The sequence below is a fragment of the Panthera onca genome, chromosome C1, assembly GCF_046562875.1.
Source record: "Panthera onca isolate mPanOnc1 chromosome C1, mPanOnc1 haplotype 2, whole genome shotgun sequence".
NCBI lineage: Eukaryota > Metazoa > Chordata > Mammalia > Carnivora > Felidae > Panthera > Panthera onca.
This window is the reverse complement of record NC_138346.1, coordinates 190,859,968-190,884,016: the sequence shown is the minus strand read 5'-3', so window position 1 is coordinate 190,884,016 and position 24,049 is coordinate 190,859,968. Positions and strand designations below refer to the sequence as shown.

Here is a 24,049-nt window from a genome sequence, read left to right as displayed (position 1 = left end):
AGAAGGAGCTCTGGAGAGTTTAGATGTATTTTGAAGAAAGATCACCCTAGGAAAAAGCTGGAGGGTGGAGTGGAGGTAAAAAGCCACCAACTCTGGGGCACCTGGGTGGCTCAATCGGTTAAGCAGTGGACTTGGGCTCAGGTAATGATCTCACCGTTAGTGAGTTTCAGTCCTGAGAGCCCCCTGCCCCCCCCCCCACCTGTGGACTCTGTGCTCGTGGCAGGGAGCCTGCTTGGGATTCTCTCTCTCTCTCTCTCTCTCTCTCTCTCTCTCTCTCTCACACACACACACACACACACACACACACACACACAATAAATAAATAAATAAATAAATAAATAAATAAATAAATATTAAACAAAGATTTTTTAAAAATGGGTTTGTCTCGTGTCTGTAGCAGGTTGTCCAAGGGCACGCAGGCGAGGGTGGCCCATAGTTTACTGGCGGTTTTTTATTCGCGGAGCCGGAGGATTCCTCCGAGCTCGGTTTGCCCCAGTACCGCCTACCGCGCCCGGGCGCTGCAGCTCACTCACGGCAGGGCACCTCCCACCGCCCCGGACGCCTGACTGACAGCCAGGGGCGAGGTCTGTGAGCGCCTAGAGGCGGGGGCGGGCCCGGAGGGGCGGGGCCTTGCGGAAGGGGGCGGGCTGAACTCCGGCTTCCGGTAGGTGAGCGCGGTAGCAAGATGGCCACCACCAAGCGCGTGCTGTACGTGGGTGAGCAGGCCCGGAGTTAGGTGGAATTCGGGGCGAACCCGCAGGGAGTGGGTCCTGGCGTAGGGCAGGACGCGTCTACGAACGCGGAGGGCAGCGAGCAGCTGTCTAGGCGGGATCGATGGCGGTACTGCTTTGCTTCAGGGAGTTAGCCCGAGACATAACAGTCTTTCCCGCTCCCTTCCGGGACGGCTGAGCTCTAACAGGAACCCCTTCACCCACTGGACCCGGAGGATTGGTGGAGGAATATTATGGGGCTCCAGATCCTCGCGCTCATTCATTTTATAGACACTCACTGCAGCTCTGGCTCAGTCCCGGCCCCTGCCCTAAAGGAAGGGGTTCCCTGACTAACCGGTAGCAGTGAGAATAACCTCAGTAGCAAAGTTTGATGAGCGCTTTGTAGCCCAAGTAGGGGCAGTTGTGTTTACCGAAAGGGAGCAGCAAGAGCAAAACCCCGAAGATGTGAAAGAGACTTATACGTGGGACGAAGGGGTCATCTTGGGAGAAACCCAGGGAATTGAGGAAGCAAAGGGAAAGTTGGCCGGGCTCGGTTATCAAGAGTCTTTTGTGTACGCTGCTAAGGAGTTTGTATTTTATCCTGAGGACAGTGGGAAATCTTTGAAGCAGTTTAAGCAGTGAAGTAATGGGTTAAAATCTGCATGATCCCAGGATCGCTCCAGTTGGCTGTGTGGAAGAGAGGGAGGGCAGTTAAGAAGCTATTGAAGTAATCCTGGCGCTAAGATGGGCGTCTGTGAAAAGGGTAAAGAGGTGTGTTTCCTTAAGTATGGATGAGGGAGCAAATGAGAAGGGTGCTTATGTACCCAAAGGACTGGATGGAACAGCCCCTCTCCTTGGCTGTCGCATGCTAACTGGGCTGCAGGGACTTCTCAAGAGAATGGAAGACGGTGGTTCAGAAGGCACTTGGCTTCTTTGCAGGTGGGCTGGCAGAGGAGGTGGACGACAAAGTTCTTCATGCTGCTTTTATCCCATTTGGAGACATCACAGATATTCAGATTCCTCTGGATTATGAAACAGGTGAGTCCTTTTCATGCCTTTCATGTTCAGAATACTAAGAGGAAAAAATTCTAAATATGGTTGACATGTAGAAAAGTTCAAGAGGGTGCCTCAGTAGGGCAGCATAATAGTGATCTTGATGGAGAAGGAATGTTCTGAGTCTTGTGGTTGTAAGCTGTAACATAACTTGCAGAGTCCCATCTGTTGAGTGTGAGATAACAAAATTTTCAATAGCCCAGTAGGAAGATAGATTTTGAGCTACGGGGCGATCAGACTTCTTTCAAACTACCTGCTGGGTACCCTACCACCCCTGCTCCTTTCTTGGCAGCTGCACTGTTAATCAGGGCACCAGGGAAGCTCAGCCTCAACTGAGGGACTTTGGCCCCTACTTACCTGGGGGAGTTTTCCTTCAATTGCTATCACAGGTACAGTGCAGTTTTTCTACTTTCCCTTTCTTGTCTTTTTTAAGATTGGAGTTTTAGGCCTAGATCAGTCATCGACCCTGCACGATTATTAGCAAGGTCTTTAAACTCTCTGGGTCTGGGATCTTTATCTGTAAAAATCAATATGGGCATACTTTGGAGATATTGCAGGTTTGGTTCCAGACCACTACAATCAAACCAGTATCGCAGTAAGATGCATCAAGTTAATTTTTTGCTTTTCCATATAAAAGTTACATTAACCTATACTATAGTTATTAAGTGTGCAATAACATGTCTAAAAAAGCAATGTACCACCTTAATGAAAACATACTTTATTGCTGAAAAATGCTAGCCATAACATGAACTTTCAGAGAGTTGTAATCCCTAATCACAAATATAATAATGACGAAAAAGCTTGAAATACTGTGAGAATTACCAAAATGCGACACAGACACAAAATGAGCAAATGTGGTTGGGAAACTGGTGCTGACAGAATTGCTTGGTGCAGGGTTCCCTTCTCAGTTTGTAAAAGATTATATCTATGAGACACAACAAAGCAAAGTGTAATAAAACCAGGTATACCTGTAAGGTTATAGTGGTTCTCTAAAGTTAGTTGGTTTAATTAAGTTAGCACTGTTGTGCTTGGCCTTTTAAGTTAGGTCAACATTTTTCTGAGGGTAAAGAGTGAGCATGCTAATCCAGGTTTTAAGATTCATGCTTTATGCACAGTTGATGCTCAAAATGTGTATTTGGAACCAATAATTGATAAGTTAAATAACTTAATTTTTCTACTTGTCTTTATGCAGAGGTTAAGGCTTTAATTTGGCTTTGGTAAGAATTGAATGCCTTAAAGATTAAAAGTACAGTTCAGGGGCACCTGGGTGGCTCAGTCGGTTGAGCGTCCGACTTCAGCTCAGGTCATGATCTCGCGCTCCGTGAGTTTGAGCCCTGCGTCGGGCTCTGTGCTGACAGCTCAGAGCCTGGAGCCCGCTTCAGATTCTGTGTCTCCCCCTCTCTCTGCCCCGCTCCTGCTCATGCTCGGTCTCTCTCTGTCTCAAAAATAAATAAAAACATTTAAAAAATTAAAAAAATAATAATAATAATAAAAAAATAAAAGTACAGTTCATTCTTTAGCCATGTTTTCTAAAAGACAGAGTTCAATATTATTGGAAATATTGTTCAAACCAGGAAGAATCAAAGAAGGAGATTCTTTCTTACAAAATAGTGATTGGGTAGAATTTCCAATGTCGGGATATGGCATGTGATTGACTTCCCTGTCCTTGTGACCATATTTCTTCCCATTGCCCCCAGTGGTAATTACTTGTTTTTGTTTTCCCTTTTTTTTTTTTCCTTTCAGAAAAGCACCGAGGATTTGCTTTTGTTGAATTTGAGTTGGCAGAGGTGAGAAAATTCTGTGTTACTTCTGTTTATTAGTCTTTGTTTTGTGTTAATGTTGTTACTGATTACAAAGGGAACCAGTCTCCATTTGGTTAGGTGTCTAGGCCTCTTGCTGAGGCTTCCATAGAGACATGAAGTGCTGCTTAATGGAAAGCTTCCCATCTGTTAATAACATTTAGAGAGTTAACAACACAGACCTGCCCTTCTTGCTCTGCACAGCTCCTACAGCCCTGCTCACTGAGCATTCCTGCCTGGCCACACTGGTGATCATTTCTTAGGTCTTCCTCTAGATGGCAAATTGCTGAAGTGCTCTTTGTTAGACACACATACAACCAAGGCAGGAGGTATAAGATGTGACTTTTTCCTATTTTGTTTTAATTTTGTTTTTCTGCTGCCATGTATGCATTTAGACACCATAGGAAGCTAAACTTGTACCTTGTCTTTTCTCGGCAGGATGCTGCGGCAGCTATTGACAACATGGTATGGCTGAGAATCTTCATTCCTAACTGAAGTTGCTTTTTGGTGGTACAGAGAGTCCTTATGCCTAGATTGGTTTGCCTAACCTCCAAAGTTACAGGGTTGCACGGGGAAGTAAAAGTTGTCATCGTATGCAAATATTTGCTGTGAAATGATCACTTGTAAGATTGGTCCTTACTCAAACGGCCTTCCCCATTTACCAGTGATATAAATTCTAATCATCCCTATTGGCCAGTCTCTCACTGACTGCCCCATGTCTGGGATAATCGCAAACACTATGTAAGTTGGTTGCACGGTGAAATCACACGTTTTGCAAAAGAGGCAGAATTTCATGAAACATCGGACCAGTGACAAGTAAGAAGAGAAGTTCAGTAAGGGTAATGGCAGGGTGTACTACTGCTGTGGAAGATTTGAATACCCTGGAGAAGACTTTGGGAATAATGATGAATCTCTAGAGTATTTGTGGCGTCTTTGTGATTTTCATATCAGATATGACGTGCAATAATGTCATATACTGTTGACAGAATTTTGTTGGAAAACCACTGCAAACTCATCAGCACCCGTTACGTCTTTGCTCTACAAATTAGTACATAATTAAACCTGAAATTTATAAGAAATTTATTTCCCTTACTTTTAGTTTCACCACAACAAAATCCTGGTCCTTTTTTTTTTTTACCCCCCTTCTCTTTTTACTCTGAATTTGTCTTCACTGCTCTAAATGGATTTATGATAAGTGACCTTTCCCAGTACTAGTTATCTTTGGATGATAAAGTTCTCCTTTACTCCTGTTCTGGTACCCATTCACAGAACATATTCCTTAGCCCTCAGAGATCATTTCTCACCATTTCAAAGCAGATCTTGACTTTTGAAGGTGAACCCAAGTACTTGGAAACTGCAATTACCTGTGTAATTCCAGAGCATTCTGGAGTTACTTTCAGGAGCACCCCCGGGGCGGGGGGGGGGTGGGGGGGGTGGGAATTGCAGCCCCTGGGCTGCTGTGTGGTAGGCACACAGCTTGTTGTTAGTGGTCAGGGATTCAGGGAGAATAAAGCATGAGCATGTCTCAGATGTATTAGAAGCAAATGCAAAGCTGTCTGACTCTCTTTTAACCTGACAAGAGTTTAAGCAGCTGGATTTTCGATCTTTTCAGAATGAATCTGAGCTCTTTGGACGGACAATTCGTGTCAATTTGGCAAAACCAATGAGGATTAAGGAAGGCTCTTCCAGACCAGGTGAGCGGGGACAACCACAGATTCCACATCACATCCTCCATTGTGGCCTTAGTCACATTTTTATTCCTGTTTACTTGGAAGTAGGCACTGAATACCACTCCAGATGGATAGTAGAGGATGGTTCACGTTGGCAAAGGGCATGCGCCACCTTTGTGGGGAATGAAAAGAGTTTGAGCTTCTCAGAGTGATTGTCTGTATTATAAGAGAAACCCTGCCCGATCTCTTCTCTTCCCCAGTTTCTCGGCACTTTGCTCATCAAGGCTGGAACTGGCAAGGCTGTGCCTTCACCCTTGATGTAGTTTTTTTTACTTAATTCTTGATGTCGTTTTTTTTTTACTTAGCCTCGTACGAGCTGGACTTCAGGGCGGACATTCCTGTTGGGAACTTTCCTTACCCTTGGGAGTTCCTCAGCAGAAGTGTCTGGCTCAGAGGGCCATGGAGTATGTTCCACTTTGCCGACCAAAACAGCTAGTGAGCAGCTGGCCGTTAGCTTGAATTTCTTAGCATTTGTTCGATTCTTCTCCTTTCAGTGTGGTCAGATGATGACTGGTTGAAGAAGTTCTCTGGGAAGACTCTCGAAGAGAATAAAGAGGAAGAAGGGTCAGAGCCTCCCAAAGTGGAGACCCAGGAGGTGAGAGTGAAGGCATGCGCTTCTATAGGAGACTTTTTTTTTTTTTAAGTTTTTATGGAAATTTGCAAATATATACACAAAAGCAGAGAGAATGAAAAGCAGACTCTTAGTGTTGTGACGAAGGTGGTATTGAGTGAGTGAGTGAGAGGCTCTAGTTCTTTTAGCCTTGTGCCCTGTGTCATAATGAGCTGCTCTGGTCTGCCTAGTCCCGTGTTGGGATTGCCTACTGACGAGGGGGAAGCCTGAGGTGAGGAAGGTGAACGAGTGGTCCTCTTCACCCCTCCTGCCCAGTCCCTCCTTCACTGAAGTGCTTTACAGAGGCTCACTGTCTCCCTGTCGCTGCCCTGATTCAGAGGAGGCAGGCCAGCCTCCTTCCCTCAGTCTGTACACAGGTTCGAGGCTCTCCCTTCCCAGGAGGAGCCTGCCAACACTCCCTCCTGACTCTAAGCATCCCTCCCTGGCTGGCTCCCCGGGCTTCCCCTTTCTTCCTTGTGACTGTTGTTCTCTGGATTTCATTCTTGGCTCATGGTGTCTGTCTCCCTCTCTCCATCTCCCCTCCTCTCCTTGGTTGAAATTTTTTGTTTTAATGTTTATTTTTTGAAAGAGAGAGAGAGACAGAGCACAAGCGGGGGAGGAGCAGAGAGAGGGGGAGACACAGAATCCGAAGCAGGCTCCAGGCTCTCAGCTGTCAACACAGAGCCCAACGCAGGGCTCGAACTCATAGATCACGAGATCATGACCTGAGCTAAAGTCAGACGCTTAACTGACTGAGCCCCCCGGGCACCCCAGCAGTCACTGATTTTTTTTTGCAGCCTCTCCCATGCTGTTACCTTTCTTGGCCTCTGTTTTTAGTGTCCAGCTTTCAGATCTTTCGGCTGCAAGTCTCACAGGCAGCTTAGAGTTGCCCAGCATGAGTGCCCTCCTCTCTCTAATCTTGCTCTCCATCTTGTCAATTTGCCACCATCCAGCCGCACACACACTGTCCCAAGCCAGAAATTTGGTTGCAAAGCAGAGCACACACATGGCCTTCACAGTCCAAGGAGTAACCTTAGATCCCCCTCTTTAGAACGGCCAGCACATCATCAAATGCTGCCAAGTGTTCTCAGACTTTCCTGAGTCCCCCTCCTTGGTTTGTCCCATTGCCCCAGTTAGCCTCTCCTTGTGCGGATAATTGCAGAAGCTCCCTAACTAGTCTTCTGGCTGCTGACCTCTCTCTAGTCCTTCATTGAGACAGACGGAATGACCTGTTTAAAGCACAGACTGAGTCAGAATCTGTGACTCCCTCTCTGCCACTCCCCAGCTCATGCTCTGCCTCTCAAGAAATAAATAAACATTAAAAAAGAATTATAAAAAATCAATAAATAAAGCACAGACTGAGCCCCTGATTCCTGCTAAGACTTCTTCAGTGGCTCCCATTGCCTGTCCCGAGGAAGAAAGTTGGGGTGTGCTCCCCAGTTCCTGTCCTCTCACCTCACCATCTGTCTCCCTTCCACTCTCCCGCTCCGGTCCCCACTTCAAGCTCAGGAAAACCAGTCTCTGTTTCACTGTACGTCTTTGCTTTTGTGCAGGCTACGCCGGTGTTTCTTGCCTGTCCCTTTCTAGGCAGTAATTCTGTGAGTGTAGGGGCCTTGTATTAAGTATCTTATTAATTAAAAAGTGAGGTGGGTGAATGTGGTTAAGAGCGCGGGATCGGGGGTGGGGTGGGGTGGGATGATTTAGGCCTGAATTCCGGCTTCACCATTTAACCACTTCTCTGACCTTGGGCAAGTTACTGAACTTCATTGTACCTCAGTTTCCCCACCTCTAAAATGGGGATAAATAGCAGTACTGATTGATCTTTAGGGTGGTGGTAAAGACCTGATGAGCTAGTATATGTATCCTTCAGAGAATAGTACCCTGTACTCGGCAAGTGCTGTGTGAATGTTTGCCGCTGTGGTTGCTAGTGGCAAATAATAGTAATAGTATCCTCAGTGCCAGCGGGCGACCTCAGTGCACTGCTTGACTTTTCTCTTTGGAACACATGTGACCCCAGCAAATGTCTCCTTATCCTCTTCTTAGCCTTGTCTCCTTGGGGTGTAAATCAAGGCCCCTGCCTCCCCCATTGTCTTCTGAGCACACCAGAGGGCTGCCCTCCCGGCTTCCGTTGTAGCCAGCCTGTGGGTGCGCAGGACTGAGCATAGAAGGGAGGAGGTGGCGTCTTATTTAATTGGAGTGAGGTGGGTTTGAACGTGTCGAGAGCTACCTTCTGTGGGCCAGAAAAGTGTTCCATGACCGCAGGGCAGGGTGAAGTGAGCTCGCGTGTCTGAGGGTAAGTGTGATGAGGTAATGAGCCTGCGGGGTGGGGCTCAGGTTAGCTGGTGCTGAGGTGTCCTGTCACTGGGTGTCCGGCCGGGGGCTGCGGCCGTGGCCTTCCCTTTCACGGCCCAGGGCCTTCGCTGCCAGCATCTTGCTGCAGCCCGCTCGCGGCTGTTGGGTTCTTGGTGCATATTCGGAATACTTGCTCTCCTACTTGGGGGTCAGAGTTCTCCCCAACTTAATGATTTCTCCTGCACCCAGGGAGAGCCTGCTGCGAAAAAGGCCCGATCAAATCCTCAGGTGTACATGGACATCAAGATTGGGAACAAGCCAGCCGGTCGCATCCAGATGCTCCTGCGTTCAGACGTTGTCCCCATGACGGCAGGTGAGTGGGACTTCGGGCAGGATGCCGGTGGCTGAGCAGTGGCCTTCCCAAGGTCCTCACTGCCACAGTTCTTGTGCCCTTGACACTGTCTCTGACCTGAGTTGACTTGAGGCATCTCAGATCCTGGGATCTAGGAACAAAAGAGTCGAAGCAGGCACTTTTGAAGCTTTATAGGTGCTGGTTTACTATTTTTTTAACAATAATTGTTTTGTTTTGTTTTGTTTTTAACACAAGTAAACATGTATCCATGCTCAAAACAAAACAAAAAACAAGTACCATACACACGTACTGCAACAATACTGACGGCAGTAAGTTGAAAACTTAAATGTTTTTCCCTCTCTCCACATCCAGTTTTACTCTCCAGAACTAACTACTGTTAACGAACAGTTTCTTGAGTTTCTCGTGTAAATATTGACTTCTGTTTATTCTTTTTTTACATCTAGTTTCATTATGTAGGCGTCAGTTTCACAAAGTTTGTCATGAAAAACCGCACTCCCCTGGTACTGTGCCCCTGCCCTGGGCACCTCCCTCCACCCCCCCAACACCATCTGCTGCTCCCCAGAGGCAGCCAGTTTCAACTCTTAGCTGGTTCTTTTGGTTTTTGTATTGGTAGATGAGAGATTTTTTTTTTTAATGTTTTTATTTATTTTTGAGACAGAGAAAGACAGAGCGTGAGCAGGGGAGGGGCAGAGAGAGGAGAGGGAAACACAGAATCTGAAGCAGGCTCCAGGCTCTGAGATGTCAGCACAGAGCCCGACGCGGGGCTTGAACTCATGGACTGGAGATCATGACCTGAACCAAGTCGGACGCTAAACTGGCTGAGACACCCAGGTGCCCCAGTAGATGAGAGATTTATATTGCTGCTCCCTGATTTTTTCATTTTAGACATCTGTTGGCTCTTCTACTTCAGGAGATAAGGAATCAGCTTTTTAAATCCCTTTCCCTGCCCCGTTATCTTCCTGACATATATAGTTGCCATAAGCTTGGTTAAGTTGGAGGTTATTTTAACTATTTAACATCATACTATAGTAATTGCCATTCACACAGAGCATTTTGTTTTCCTGGGATCTGTAATTGTCTTGTTTTCACGCAAGCTCTGTCTATGCATTTATTCCTGATGCTCTCCCAAATTCTGCTGCCTGCGTAAATCTCTCCTCATGTTCACACACACCAGATATTCTGTCGGTTTCCCTCTCCTGTAGAAGTCCTCCTTAGAGCCTTCTAACTCTCTTTAGCCTGGACCATTGCTTTCCCAGCCTGCTGCACAGCTAGTGTCACGGGCTCTCCTGTGTTCTCTGCTGTCTTCTTTTTTGGTGTATTCCCTCATTTTAGTAGAAGACATGCTTCTGTAGCATCTGCAGGAAAGAGCTTGGGAGGTAAGTTTTTTGAGACTGAAATCTAAACATAAGTACCTTCTCACTTGACTGATAGGGTACAGAATTCTAGAGGAGTCTAAGGTCATTCTGATTCTTGGTCCTTTATATAAAGCCCTTTCTTTCTCTCTAGTGCTGAGCTTTCCAATACAGTAGCCACTAGGCACATGTCACTGTTTAAATTAAATAAAATTAAAATTAATTTCCTGAGTTACACTAGCCAAGTGCTTTTCTTTTTCTTTTTTCTTTCTTTTTTTTAATATGTTTTAATATTTGTTAATTTTTTTAAATATTTGTTAATATTTTTTTAATATTTGTTTATTTCTGTGAGAGAGGGAGACAGTGTGAGCTGAGGAGGTGGGCAGAGAGAGAGGGAGACACAGAATCAGAAGCAGGCTCCAGGCTGTCAGCACAGAGCCTGACGCAGGGCTTGAACCCACAAACCGTGAGATCTGAGCTGAAGTCAGACGCTTAACCGACTGAGCCACCCAGGTGCCCTCCAAGTGCTTTTTTTTTTTTTTAAATTTTTTTTTTAATGTTTATTTGTCTTTGAGAAAGAGAGACAGAGTATGAGCGAGGGAGGAGCAGAGAGAGCGGAGACACAGAATCCAAAGCAGGCTCCAGGTTCTGAGCTGTCAGCACAGAGCCCAACACGGGGCTCGAACTCACAAAATGAGAGATCATGACCTGAGCCAAAGTCAGATGCTTAACTGACTGAGCCACCCCCGAGTGCCCCTACACTAGCCAAGTGCTTAAGAGCTGTTAGATAGCCCTGGCCTAGAGGCCCTTAGGGTGTCTGTGCTGTGTTCTGAAACCATGTGCCTTTGGATAGATCTTACATCCATCATGCTGGATATTCAGTGGGGGGCCTACTGTATTAGTTTTCTATTGCTTTTGTCACTGATTACCACAAACTTAGTGGCTTTCAGCAACACAAATTTATTATCTCCCATCTGGAGGCCAGGTCACTCCCTTACTGGAAGCCCTACAGGAGTATGTTTCCAGGGGCATTCAGGTTGTCAGCAGAATTCAGTTTCCTGCATGTGTAGGACTGAGGTATCCCATCCTTGCTGCTGTCAACTGAAAGCTATTCCCAGTTTCTGAAAGCTCACCACTTCCTTCCTCCATCTTCAGAGCCAACAGTGGTGATCCAGTCCCTCTCACATTTTGAATCTCTTAGCCAGGAAAAGTTCCCCTGTTACAGGTTCATGATTCTGTTAGGCCCCTCTGGATAACTGGGGCCGAGGTCCATCCATAACCCTAATCACATCTGCAAAGGCTCTGTTGCTATATCACGTTCTCAGGTTCCAGGGACTGGTATGGATGTCTTTAGAGAGATGTTTCTCCTGTGTACCACACCCACAGGACAGTGTTTTATCCTCTGGTTGGGGAAATTTCTTTCAATTACTTCTTCACTTTTGTCCCCTCTGATTTCTCTCTTCTCTCTTTCAGGAACCTTTCTAAGTGTCTTTTGTTTTTGTTTTTGTTTTTGTTTTTTTAATGGCGTTCTGTGCTTATTTCACAGAGGTGATAATTCATCTTTCTAGGGACATCACTAAAGTTTTGTCTTCCTGTGGCTTATGTTTCAAGTCCCTTTTTCCTGAGTTGTTATGTTTTGCTTTCTTTTTTGGTCTGTTTGTTTTGGTCTTTGCTTTTCACGTTAGATGCCTTCCTCATCTTTAAGAATGGGGCCCTAACAATCTGCCTGGAAACTTCCTAGGCATCAGTAAGGCTTGCCGGCTGAGGCTTTCCACCTGTGGGATGAGTCGGTTGGGGTCTTTCTCTGTCAGACCCCGGATGTTCGTTCCCTGACTTCTGTTCTCTTTGACAGCACAGAGTCCTCTGAGAAGAGTCTAGTCTCCTGCTAGAGGCTCTTACATCCAGCTGTTTGCCATCTTGGCCTGGAGAGACGGGGGCAGTATGTAAACTTTCACTTGATCTCCATTTGTCATTACAGTACCTCTGCCCTCGGCTACATGTAGTATAGCCAGTCCAGAGACCCTCTGCCTTAACCTACCAGAGAGAGTAGACCTCCAGCCAGCTACTGGGGAGGAAGGGGTTAGCTACTTTCTTAACAGGCTTTCAGCCAGCTTTCCTGTTTTCAGAACCACCTTTACCCTGTACTTGAGCTTTTGGCATTTCTGCAACATAAAGCGAGTTGCTTCTTGGCTCTTCTGACTTAAGAGCCAGCTTTCCTTTTTTTTTTTCCTTTTTTTGAATGTTTCAAATTTTTATTTAAATTCTAGTTAATTAACATATAATATTAGTTTCAGGAGAACTTAGGGATTCATCGCTTAGGGTTTGCCTCACTCTTTTTTTTCCCCTTCCCCTGTGTTCATCTGTTTTGTTTCTTTTTCTTTTCTTTTCTTTCTTTCTTTCTTTTTTTTTTTTTTTGAGAGAGAGAACGTGCAAGCAGGGGAGAGGGGCAGACAGAGAGGGAGAGAGAGAATCTTAAGCAGGCCCCATGCTCAGCATCATGGTTTTCCCAATGCCGCCCACCAGCTCCTGACCCTGCATTCCAATCCTGAGACAGGAGAAGGTGGTGCAGAGCTCCCCGGCCGCCATGCCCACTGCACAGCCCATCACAAAGCACATCTTCATGTGGTCAAAGCAGCTCGGCTGGGACTGTCTATAGGGCTCTACGGCCACTGGCATTTCATTCTTGGCTTCGGTCACACTTCTGCGTCTCACGTGGAATGCAAGGCGAGGTGTGCCCAAAGCCTGAGGAACTGCTCTAGTTTTTAACCTCAGCATCTTTTCCTTTCTCCCCACCAGAGAATTTCCGATGCCTGTGCACCCATGAGAAGGGCTTTGGCTTTAAGGGAAGTAGCTTTCACCGCATCATCCCCCAGTTCATGTGCCAGGGCGGCGATTTCACGAACCACAATGGCACTGGGGGCAAGTCCATCTACGGGAAGAAATTCGATGATGAGAACTTTATCCTCAAACACACGGGACCAGGTGGGACCCGATCGGGGCGTGGTGGCGCATGGGGCCAGGCCAGTGGCTTTGTGGGTGGAGGGCTCAGGTCTGCAGGCGAACTGGTTAATGATCCAGCACCTGCATGTGGCCTGGCTGGTGTCGGGGAAGCGGCTTCCATTCACACACTGCCCATCCTCCCTGTCCGCACTCCCTGGGGCCCACCATGTGAGCTCTCTTAGTCCCTGAGCCTGGCTGCCCCATCTCTGTTAGATGTTCCTCTCTGTCTTAGTGGTTGGTCCCCCAGCAACTGGAGAAAAACAACTGTACTGAATGGTCATCTTGAAACTTACGACCACACTTCTTCAGGGGCCCCTGGCAGCGTTACTAGAGTCCCCTAGTTACTAATGCTCAGTCCCAGTCAAAGATGACGGTTCCTCCCTTCGCTCCCGAAACCTCCATGTCACCCTCCAAGCATGACCTCCTGCGTCTCCTGACACGGGCCCGCTCTGCCTTCCCTCAGGGCAGGGCACGAGCTGTGGTCCGGACCCCATCCTTGCTCCCCTACCTGGGAACCGGGCTCCTGTGGTTGTCCCTCTGCTGCCTTGTGTAACCCACACCCTCTGCCCCGCTGGATCAGCCCGTCTGTGTAAAAGCATATGGTACCTGTGTTTTAAAAAACTCCTTTGACTTGTGTCCCTGTTAGCTATCTTCCATGCCTCTCAATCCCCTTGAGTAAAACTTCTTGAAAAAGTTGTGTAGACTCCCTGCCTTTTGTTCTCTCTATGCCCCTTCAGCCAGACTTCTAGCCCCACCTTTACTGAAACCACCCTTCCCACGATGCCAAGAGCATCCATCTTGCCAGTAGCCAGCTCGTGCCACCTCCCGGCAGCTTTTACACTGCGCCATCTACAGACATCCCTCCGACAGCCAGGAGCCAGGGGAGAAGGAGCTCACGTGCTTGTTCTCTCTCCCCCAGGCCTACTCTCCATGGCCAACTCCGGCCCAAACACCAACGGCTCCCAGTTCTTCCTGACGTGTGACAAGACGGATTGGCTGGATGGCAAGCACGTGGTGTTCGGGGAGATCACAGAAGGCCTGGATGTCTTGCGGCAGATTGAGGTGGGTGGCTTCCCCGGGCCCTGGGTGCATAGCCCTGTGGGAGAGCTGGAGAGGGGCCACGGCTGCTCCCAAGGAGGGCTGCTTCTGCTCAGGCAGGGGTGGGCAGATGGGGAGGGTATCCCTAAGCCAGTCCTTACTCTCCACCCTCCCGTGTTTCTCCCCCTCTTCTGTCCCCACAAAGGCCCAGGGCAGCAAGGATGGGAAGCCAAAGCAGAAGGTAATCATTGCCGACTGTGGGGAGTACGTGTGAGTCCGCAAAGTCTCGGCACTGCCCCTGCGTATCCAGGAACTGTCAGCCTGGGAACCAGCACCTGAGGGTGTCTGTCCCCTTTGTGGCAAGCAGGGGTTTGTGTCATGGCCCTTCTTGGACTCAGCTCGGAGCAACTCTTCTGCAGGTACGGCCTGGGCTCCCTCTGGCTCTTTCCCAGGCGTGGCCGTGGGCCTGGGAGCCGGCACAGGGGCCGCCTTCCCCACTGGACAGGCTGTGCGTGGCCTTTTCCGGCCTTTGCTGCCATGGCTTCTCCTTGGCCTGCCAGTGTGGCTCCTGGACGTTTCTTCTAGTAAAATAAATCCTAGTTCCTGTACTGCCGAGTCCAGCTAGTTCCTAGCAGTTGTCAGAGATTATGTCTGTGGCTAAGCTGTCCTGCTGAATTAGGCTGGCAAAGGGATGGGGCATAGCTTTTCTCTACTCCCTTGGATAGTTCCCTGAGATGCCAAGTAATAGATCTTCAAGCCAGGTTCCCTTGTCAGATCATTGTCAGAACGGTGGAAATCAAAGAGAGTGGAGAAATTCCTGTCTTCTGCTGCCTGTGCTCCTAAACTCATGCTGGCTAGTCTTGTAGGCAGCAAGCATAGTTACAACTCTCAGCGATTCATGTGTTTATTTCTTCATATTCACTCTACAGATATTAAGTAAGCTCTGTGCCCAGCGTAGGGCTTGAACTCACAACCCAGAGGTCAGGAGCCACATGCTCTACTGACTGAGCCAGCCAGGTGCTCCCATTCTACAGAATTTTTCACACAATATTTTAACTCAAAATGCCTTCTTTGTGCCACGTACTGTGCTTATTTGTCTGGAGACAGGATGTCACCCAGCTACCTGGGTCTAACCAACCTGCTGCCTTTTTTGTGAATAAAGTTATTGGAACACAGCCACATCCATCTGTTTACATATTCTCTATGGCTGCTTCCTTATCACAGTGACAGAGCTGAGTAGTTGGTGACAGATACTATATGGTCCCCATGTTAAAACTCTCCAGAGAAACAGAACCAATAGGATGTGTGTAGACATGTGTATATATAGAGATTTATTTTAAGGACTTGGCTCCATGACCGTGGGGCTTGCAAGTCAGAACTCTGCCGGGCAGGCAAGCAGGCTGGGACCCAGGGAAGAGTTGATGTTGCAGGTCAAGTCTGAAGGGCTGTCTAGAGGCAGAATTCTTCCTCCCTCTGGCAAGCTCAGTCTTTTCTCTCTTAAAGGCCCTCGACTGATTGGATGAGGCCCACCCACATTTTGGAGAGTAATCTGCTCTACTTCCAGCCTGTTGCTTTAAATGTTAATCACATCTGAAAAGTACCTTCACAGCAGCATCTGGACTGGTGTTTGACCAAAAACTGGCCGTGGTGGCCCAGCCAGGTTGACACACAAAACTAACCAACACAGACTCAAAGCCTAAAATATTTATGACATGAACCTTTGCAGAAAGTTTGCTGATGGCTTAAACAAACGGTCCCACCTCATGCCGAGCTCACAGTCTGGTCCTCCTAATGCAGCCACTGCTTGGAGCTCAAGCTTCTCTCTCCATGCTCAGCCAGGTGGCTTTCAAGCATCCCTCACCTGCTGAAGGCCTGAGCAGGGACGAGCCCTGTGGCCACTAGGCACCTCTCTGGTTGGGTTGCTAGGACCATTCAGAATCCATGGGGCTGGGCTTTTTGATGTTAAGATCTGGACGAGCCTGGTGCCTCCTGGCCCTGGTGACCCCAGGATAGCTCCTGTGAGGGATGTTGGCTGAGCTCCTACTTGGGGTTTCTGTCTTCCTTGTGGCTAGGATGTACCACATGGTTACCCTTGACCCTACAGAGCTCCCAAAAGAGACCTTCCCTCAAAGCACAGGCCCCCACTCTGAGGGCAAACTATGGCCATCACAGGTCAGCCACCAGGAAAGGATGTGTATAAAAGGGTATAGCACAGCCACCTCCCAAGAGGGGACTGACTCCTATGATGACCTTGTTGCTTTCTCTTGTTCCTTGGTAGCACCCACTGGGTGCCAGTGCCCCTCCCAGTGTGCTACGGACCATCTGCAGGTGTTATCCCTGTATCCACAGCAGAACCCTATACAGAGGTAAACCAAGGCCTGGGTGACATGGCTACAAAGTCCCAGAACATGGTAGAGCAGGATAGGAAGCTCAGCCCACCTCCCCGTAGTTAAGTGGGGTCCTGGGAGGTTTATTGGGCTCTAGCCTCGGCCTATGGCAGGGGGCCCAAGGCCCTCAGGGAGACACATAGTCCCTATAGTTGGCCTGGACCCTTTGGGGAGACCTAAGGAAACAGGGTTCTTCCCTGCCAGACAGGAGGTGCCCCAGAGCCTGGGGAGCAGTGGCCTGGCTACCTGATCAGCTCCTCACAGCATACTACCAAACCTGTTACTTGGGAAGGCTCTGGTCCTTCGGAAGTGTACCCAAGGGTGTCTGAGGTAGCTTCCTGGTCTGCATGTGGATTGCCTCAGCCCCAGCACCTCAAACAGGGCTGGGTTTTGCCAGTGCACTGACTCCTTCAGGTTGTGGCCCCAGAGTTGGTCCCGTGGCTGCTGGAGTTTCCTCTTTGTGTGGCTGGCTGTGATGTCACAGTCCCAAAAGCCTGCAGCAACACTCCAGGAAGGGATTTGGGACCTACTTTTTAGTTGTGAACACAGTCTTGTAGGCTGCGGGTGTTAAAAACCAAGAAAGCCATGTTTTCAAAAAATATTAACAGGAAAATTTCTACTACATAATGAAGTGGGAAAAGCATATTTCAAAGCAGTTTATATGATACGGTGTGATCCCAATTTTGTAAAAATACTTATCTATAACATGTAAACCTCTAAACATGTGTATCCTAAGGAAAAAGCCTAGAAACAAATTCACTAAAATACTGTGTTTATGAATCATACAACTGTGACAATTTCAGATTTTTTTCCCCAATTTGTCCTCCAAAACTGCATTATTTTTGTAATAAATGAAAAACCTGTTTTTTAAAAGATGGGTTGAGTGCTTTGTACCTTTAAGCAGGCTGGTGGGATCCCCTTGCCCCTGGGAACATGGGAAAAAGGTTCACAGCCTTGGCCATAACCAGGCACTTTCCTCAGGCCTTGAAAGTAAGTGGGAACACAAAGTCCTCCCTCCAGAGACTGCAGGGTGTAGATTTTCAGGAGAAAGCACAACTCTGAAATAAGTACACCATCACCTGCAGAACACATTCTGGACAAGCACAGAAAGAGATCAGCAGATCCTTTTGTAATGTCAACAGGTACCAGTTGCTAAGTGTTTTTATGGCAGACATTGTCCTAAATGTGTATGTACATATCTGATCTTTCCAATAGCCTTGGAAGGAAAGAACCAATATCCTACCCTACCATAGAAAAGGACCCAAGATTCACATCCATTTGGCTCCAAAATGCTGTACTCTTGCTGTGCTGCCTCTGTTCCTTTGGTAATTTTCCAGGACAGGTTACCTCCCCACCTGAGAAAACCCTGGACACAGATGTTGTAATAACTTGGCCTCCAGGCCAGCATTGCACTGCCAAAGCCGAGACTGCTCTGCACGTGTCCTCAGCCTTTTCCCACATGCCCTCCCTTCTGGCAACAGTCCTTGATTCCTCGTTGTCAGTGGGCCTGACCAACCACCCATATGTATCCTTCGGGTCCCGTGCAACCAGATAAACCAGCCATGCCCTGAGCAAGAGAAAGGGAAATGGTGGCATCTGTGCTGTGTATCTGCCAGCCTGGGCCACCCCTGCAGCTGCCGTGCTTGGCTCAGCAAACGGATAACTGGAAATCTAACATATGCGATAAATGCATGCAGTATCATGCAATAAACAGGGCATAAAATGCAGGAGCTTTGTGTCCATTCACAATGGTTTCACTGCTCAGGGCTTTCTCCATTTGATCTCATTTGCCTGAATGGCAGAAGTTGCTGGAAGTCTGACCCAGGAAGGCAGGCAGAGGCTTCCTGTTTTTCAGTTGTGCATGAAAAAGGAAGATTACAACCTCCAGTCATTCCTGCTGTGCCCAGCCTGACAGGTGAGGTATATATATCCCTGTCTATAAATCTTTGGGTGATTTGACAGACATTCCTGGTGTACCCCTAATTGTGTTGGGCTATTGGCTGGGCACAAAAGATGCGAGGGTGAAGTAAAGAATTGTCAAAATAATTGGCTAATTTTAAACTTACATTAGCCTAAAAGGTCATCTTTGATGTTAGGAAGATGGAAGTGTTAGATAAGGACTAGAATGGCAAACAGTTCTATATTTTATCCAGCTCTGATCTGTGACCACCACCTGAGCCCCCAGTTCAAGGTTGTGAGGCAGCATCTGGGCTCAGTGTGAGAAAGGGCTGGCAGACAAGATTTCTAGCAGAAGGCCCTTTGGAGACCAGAAAGCCGAATGCCTTCATGTACACATGGGAAAATGAGACCCAGAGGAGGAAACCATCTACCCGGTCAGCTCTCTTAACATCTAGGCCAGAGTTTAGATCCTTAACTGATGGGGAACTTTCCACCTTGCAGACAGTCTGGACCTGCTCTCTATCCCAGAGTCTCTTTCTCTGTACTTGTTCCACAGTCCCTTCCAGGTCCCTGTGGAGGGGCTGCTGTCCTGCAGCAGGGCCCCTGGCCTCCACACCTGCTGCCAGGCCTGATGTCCGGGGCCCCTCCTCAGGTGCAGAGTGATGGCAGAGATGCGCGTCTTTGGGCACAGGGGTGGTTCCGCCTCGGCTGGGCTGTGCCTGTGGGTTGGGCGGGCCCAGGATCTGCTTTTAATGACAGTATTTCAGGGCTCTGGCAGCTGGACTCTGTCTGCTCCAGCAGGTAAATTACAGGCTTAGCAAGTCAGAAATCAAATAAACACTCCAGCTGCCTGTGGCGGCTGCTCCAAGGAGAACAGTGGTTTCCGGGAACCTTCACCCAGGTCAGCCTAATTACTGCCTGTCACTCCTGTGGGACAGGGACCTTTTCTTTTGTCCACAGGCCTAGAGAGACAGGACGGCACTCCTGGGCACACAGGGTGATGCAGATTATGGTGACCAGCCTGATTTTGACAACTGGACATAAGCAGGTGCTGAGAAAACCCTGCCCTTGCCCCACACCTGGCCCCAGGCTGCCCAGTGTCCCAGATGCACTGCAGTGGGTGAAATGGATTGCTCCTTATGGCAGAAGATGGCAAACAGTGGAGTTCTAATACCAATCATTTTGAAGTTCTATCCAGATTTGGAAGCAAAAAAAATCAAGATTGATTATTGATGTTTGCCATGCCAAAGGGAAAGGGTAGTCATGTCATCTGTTCTCAGCATCGTCATCCTGAGCCACCCAATTTCTCTACCATGCTAGGCTCAATAAAAAGAGAACTTTTCCATGGAGCTGAGCTCAGCATGGTGACAGATAGATAGGTGAATGAAACCTCCCCAGTTTTTTGTTTCTACAAAGGCCAAAATCCACGCACCGCAGCTCTTCCCCGGATAGCAGAGGCAGATCAACGCAGTAAGATCGGGAGAGACAAATGCCATTGGCCTGAGCCCTACGTCATGTGGTTCATTCAGCTCTTGAGTTGGCACACGTGCCTACCTGTGGCTAGCAGTTTGATGATTCAGATCCACAACTACACAGCAATGAGGGCAAGTCCACACTCTAACAAAAGTGCCCAGAAATACCTGGGAGGGGCAGGCAACCGGAGGTAGACTAGACTGTCTACACACATCCAAGCCTTGTAATGGATAGTAAAGAGCCCGAGGTAGCCATTTTGGGTTCTAGGTGCCCCTCAGTTCACCCCAAATCACCACAAGCCTGGACCAGCAATGGACACGGATAGGTCCTCAGATGGGACTTTTGTGTCAACCCCAAAATGCTGGTCAGCACGTGCTTTTCAGGGAGGAGGCTGGGAGAGAACCTGCTCAGTGACTCAGACCACCAGACCTGGAGGCCAAAAGATTTTCACAAACCTCAGGCAGGGAAGGGGCAGAGAGGCCTGGAGAAGATCCAGCCCTGGCAGGAAGAAAAGAAGGGCATAGATATGTTGATCTCTGGGGGCCCACCCCTCCATCCCCCCCACCCCCCCGAGGTCAGGCTGGGTCTGAGAGTTTCCTGCATCTGGAGAGGGGCCTGATCCAGGCGGGAGGCTCTGCAGCGGCGGGGCCGGGCCTCAGTGGCAGCCACAGGCCCTGACCACCATGTTGCGGTGCTTGCGCAGGATGACATTGTTGCTGCTGTCATAGTAGAGCACGGAGGTGGCGCTCAGCTTGGTGGGGGCGCAGCACGCCTTGGGGACCGCGTCCGGCTTCATCAGGTGCACCTGGCCAGGGGAGGGACGGCAGTCAGGTGTGAGTACCGCGGCCTTCTCCCACGACTCCCAGGTCCCACCGACCCCGGAGTCTCCAGCTGCTCACCCTCCCCGGCTCCATCCTCTGCAGCCCGGGCTGGCGCTAACCTGTAGATGTTCCCCACCCCGCCCCGCTTCACCCCTTCCCCGCACCAGCTGGCTCCCTCCCTCCACATTCACTCCCCTCAGAGGCCACGACCCGCTCACTGGTCTCCAGCACATGGCGTGCCCGGTGCCCAGTCCCTCTGCCGCTCCACCCCTCTGGGGTCCCCTCCGCTCCTCCCATGTGCTCCTGTAACGTCCCTGATCATATCTTGTCCCCATTAGCTGTTTGCCATCTGTCTCCCCTCCCAGCTGTGAGCCAGTGAACGATCACAGAACAGGAGAGACCTAGAATCCTAGGTCCATCCTCGTGTTCAGTGCTGTTACTCCTCAAGGCACTTGCCACCCCTGATAACTTCTAAGGCAACTACTGTTCTGGGCCGACCAAGACGGAGGGCACGGAGGCCCCGCGTGGTGCCCAGAGTCGCATGGCTCTCAGGTGTGGCGGAACTTGGACGGGGTGTGCTGACCTGCTGCCCTCTGAACAGCCTTACTGCCAGGAGAGAGCCTGCCTGAGGAACGGCCCATTTTCAGCTTCCTAAAAATATTTCTCCCAAGCCCTGGCAGGACGAGCCGCAGTTTACACGGAACTCCGGGTCAGGGCCCCCCACTTGCAGGCCCGAAGGCGGCCCGAGGCTGTGGGGAGGCAGGAGAGAAGAGGACACCTGCTCCATCCCTGTGTCGTGCAGCCCAGGGCCCCCCACCCTCTCGGACGCAGCCAAGCAGGACCCGGATGAAGCTGTCTGGTGGGGGAATCTGTCTGGCCCCCACTCCCCTGTGCCCAGCTCTGAGCCAGCCTGCCGGGAGGACACCAGCTGGCTCAGGGCCCAACAGCCTCTCAGGGGCCCAGGGGGAGGCCGAGGCCGCTGTGGGGATGTCCAGCCAGACAGGACCTGGGTGCCACTGCTCCCAACTTCCCCACCTCCAAATGCGGTGGCCCGGTTTGGCCTTCATGGGCCCACGTGAAAAACTAGGCAACACTGCCTGCCCGCCCAGCCATGGGCTCTGAATGACTGGGAACAGGGGAGGGTCTTGCCCGAGTCAGGGTGCTGGAGAGAAGTTGGGCACCGCGGGGGTACGGCCTTTCTGAGACCTCCCCCACGCCCCAGATGAGAGCTTTGTCAGATGAGTGACAGAAAGAAGGTCTTTTATTCCATCTGGCACCAAACAGGATGACTTGGGGAAGCTAATGTGCCATTCCACCCAGCTCGTTTTTGAGCCACCGGGAGACCAAATCCAAGGGTCTGTCACTTACTGGCTGTGCATCTTTGGGTACAAATCGCGCATCTGTGGGCCTCGTTTTCTCCTCTGCCAAATGGGTAGAATGGTACTTTTCTCATTTCCAACACAAATGTATCTAGGACATGTGCCTTGTGCCAGCTCTGCCAGCATGGGGCACAGAAATGTCCCAGACATAGTCCCTGCTTTCACAGACTCAGTGGGGAGGGAAAGGGAGACGGGGAATATTCCAGCAGACAACCAGGACCCACCGGAGCGGCACAACAAAGCAGGCCTTCAGCACTGGGAGCATGAGCGTGGTGATGACCCCTGGCAGGGAAGGGCCACAGACATGAGGCGTGCAAGGGGAGCAGGGGGTGGCTGGGCCCAGGGCAGGGGAGGAGGCCCTCCAAGTGGAGGGCACAGCAGGTGCAAAGGCAGGAAGGTGAGAAACAGCCTATGCAGGGAGATGAGGGTACTAGAACATGTGGGGACACTGGTGAGGTCGGCAGGGTGGCTCACGAGGGGTCCTGCGTCCCAGGCCAAGGGCTCAACCTTCCTCCTGGGAATGGTAGGAAGCGAGACCAAGTTTCTCAACTGAGAACGAGGTACTAGGTTGTGCTTTAGTGGGATCCCCAGCTGCTGTGTGGAGAAGGGCTAAGAGGATGAGCCTAGAGGGAAATGCTTCCTTCTCTTGCCTTCACGACACCCCAAGTCCCCCATCACTGCCCGGCCTCCCCATGGAGGAGGCCAGTCCTCACCTCCGCTCCTGCATCTGCCGTCTCCCCAGAGAAGCTCACCTGTTCTCAGGACTGGAGGGACGGCCCCATGCCACTCTGACATCCAGAGCTTCAGCCCGGCCCCTCCTCAGACCTGCAGGTCCCGCTTCCCTCCCAGGCCCACCTCTGACCTCACCTTCCCAGCACCCCATGCCTCCCTGCAGCCCAAGCCCACCCAGCTATCCTGACTTGGGAGCTGCACACCCTTGTGGGCCAGGAGAACCATGTGTGTCTCATCACGACCAAGCTTTTCCCAGGAAAGCAGTCCCTGAGGGCAGCAACTCCCACTTGATGTGAGAAAGGCAGTGTGACCACAGGGTCAAAGCTGCTGTTAGTGATGTTTACTCTCACTCAGGGGCATCACTTAACCTCTTACTAGATTAACATAGGGGCAGGGACACCAGGAAGTAGGCTTCTAGGTAAACGTTCTAGAAAGAAATCTCAATCCTATTATCAACAAACTTTTAAAACACTTAGCAATCAACAGCAGCAACAATGCTCCTCACAGAAGCTATTATTCGGCATTTAAAGGTACCCCAGACAGCATCAAAAGCATTTACTTCCTGTGGGAGACACAAAGAACTAAGGGACCAGGAAAAAGACAATGGGGAGGTGAACAGAAGGGGGGGGCAAAGCCCAGCCCGTCACCCAGGCCACACCTGTAACGCTCTCCTCATACACCGTGCAGCAGGTGGCTGAATGCACATGCCTGTCACTCACCCCACAGGCATCTGTGTGACGGGAGGCCGAGGGTGCCAGGGGACACGGTGATGTGTGTTTAGAGCACACAGGTACACAGGTGGGATGCACATGTTATGTGTGTGTTGTGGTGTGATGTGTGACCAGAAGCAAGCATGTCTTGTAAATCTGGGTGCCCACATATGTACGTGAATGCCTTACACGTGCATGTGCAGGGCACGAATCTGGGTGTGCACAAGCAGTCAGGGTAAGTCGGGTGTGTGTGGGTTCAGATGCCTAGGGGTCTACATGTGAACGTGGCCACATACGGACCAGTTCCTGTACAGACATGGGAAGTTAACTGCGTGTGCCTACAGTGAAGGGTGGGGAGAGCTCCCTGAGACCCGAGCAGACGCTTCCATCCACCTGGCTGCACGAGCCCTCTCCCCGTGGGTGGGGACAGGATGGACGCGGTACTGACCAGGGACTGCAGGATGGCGTGGTTGGTGGCGTTCATGCACGAGTCCAGCGGGAAGGAGCACTCCCCCTCACAGTAATAGGCCGAGTACCCTTGGGGAGCAATGACCCAATCCTGGGGGGGAAAGAGGAGAAAGTGAGTGCCATCCAGATGCCCCCCCCACACACACTGAGCCCCTGAACCCAGCACACGGCACAAGACGACTCAGGGCTGCCCCTTACCCACCTGCAGCCCCAGCCCCATCAG

The 24,049-nt window shown here is 50.0% G+C and overlaps 2 protein-coding genes across 5 annotated transcripts in view; one reads left to right on the top strand and one right to left on the bottom strand.

The window, feature by feature from the left end:
- The first annotated feature begins 646 nt into the window (after nt 1-646).
- PPIE (peptidylprolyl isomerase E) lies at nt 647-14,565 on the top strand. Of its 3 annotated transcripts, none has more exons than XM_060625234.3 (10): nt 647-708; nt 1,650-1,748; nt 3,507-3,550; nt 4,001-4,027; nt 5,175-5,256; nt 5,787-5,887; nt 8,444-8,567; nt 12,716-12,901; nt 13,839-13,981; nt 14,163-14,565. In XM_060625234.3, exons 4-10 carry the CDS (start codon nt 4,025-4,027, stop codon nt 14,229-14,231), a joined length of 708 nt encoding a protein of 235 aa, XP_060481217.1. In that variant the 5' UTR covers nt 647-708; nt 1,650-1,748; nt 3,507-3,550; nt 4,001-4,024; the 3' UTR covers nt 14,232-14,565. The 3 variants fall into 3 exon arrangements, with proteins under 3 accessions (XP_060481217.1, XP_060481216.1, XP_060481218.1); XM_060625233.3 differs by having other exon boundaries at nt 648-716; XM_060625235.3 differs by lacking the exon at nt 647-708 and adding an exon at nt 1,376-1,481.
- A 2,534-nt stretch (nt 14,566-17,099) lies between these two features.
- Nucleotides 17,100-24,049, bottom strand: part of BMP8B (bone morphogenetic protein 8b) — a 32,333-nt gene continuing 25,383 nt past the window's right edge. The window contains exons 6-7 of one of the 2 annotated variants that reach the window (XM_078452055.2): nt 23,807-23,917; nt 17,100-20,521 (exon numbers count right to left, since the gene is read on the bottom strand). In XM_078452055.2, the coding sequence (XP_078308181.2) occupies nt 20,372-20,521; nt 23,807-23,917 (261 nt within the window). In that variant the 3' untranslated portion in view covers nt 17,100-20,371. Of the gene's footprint in view, nt 20,522-21,192; nt 23,918-24,049 lie in introns of those variants that run through there. The other variant, XM_078452054.2, reaches the window with a different exon arrangement.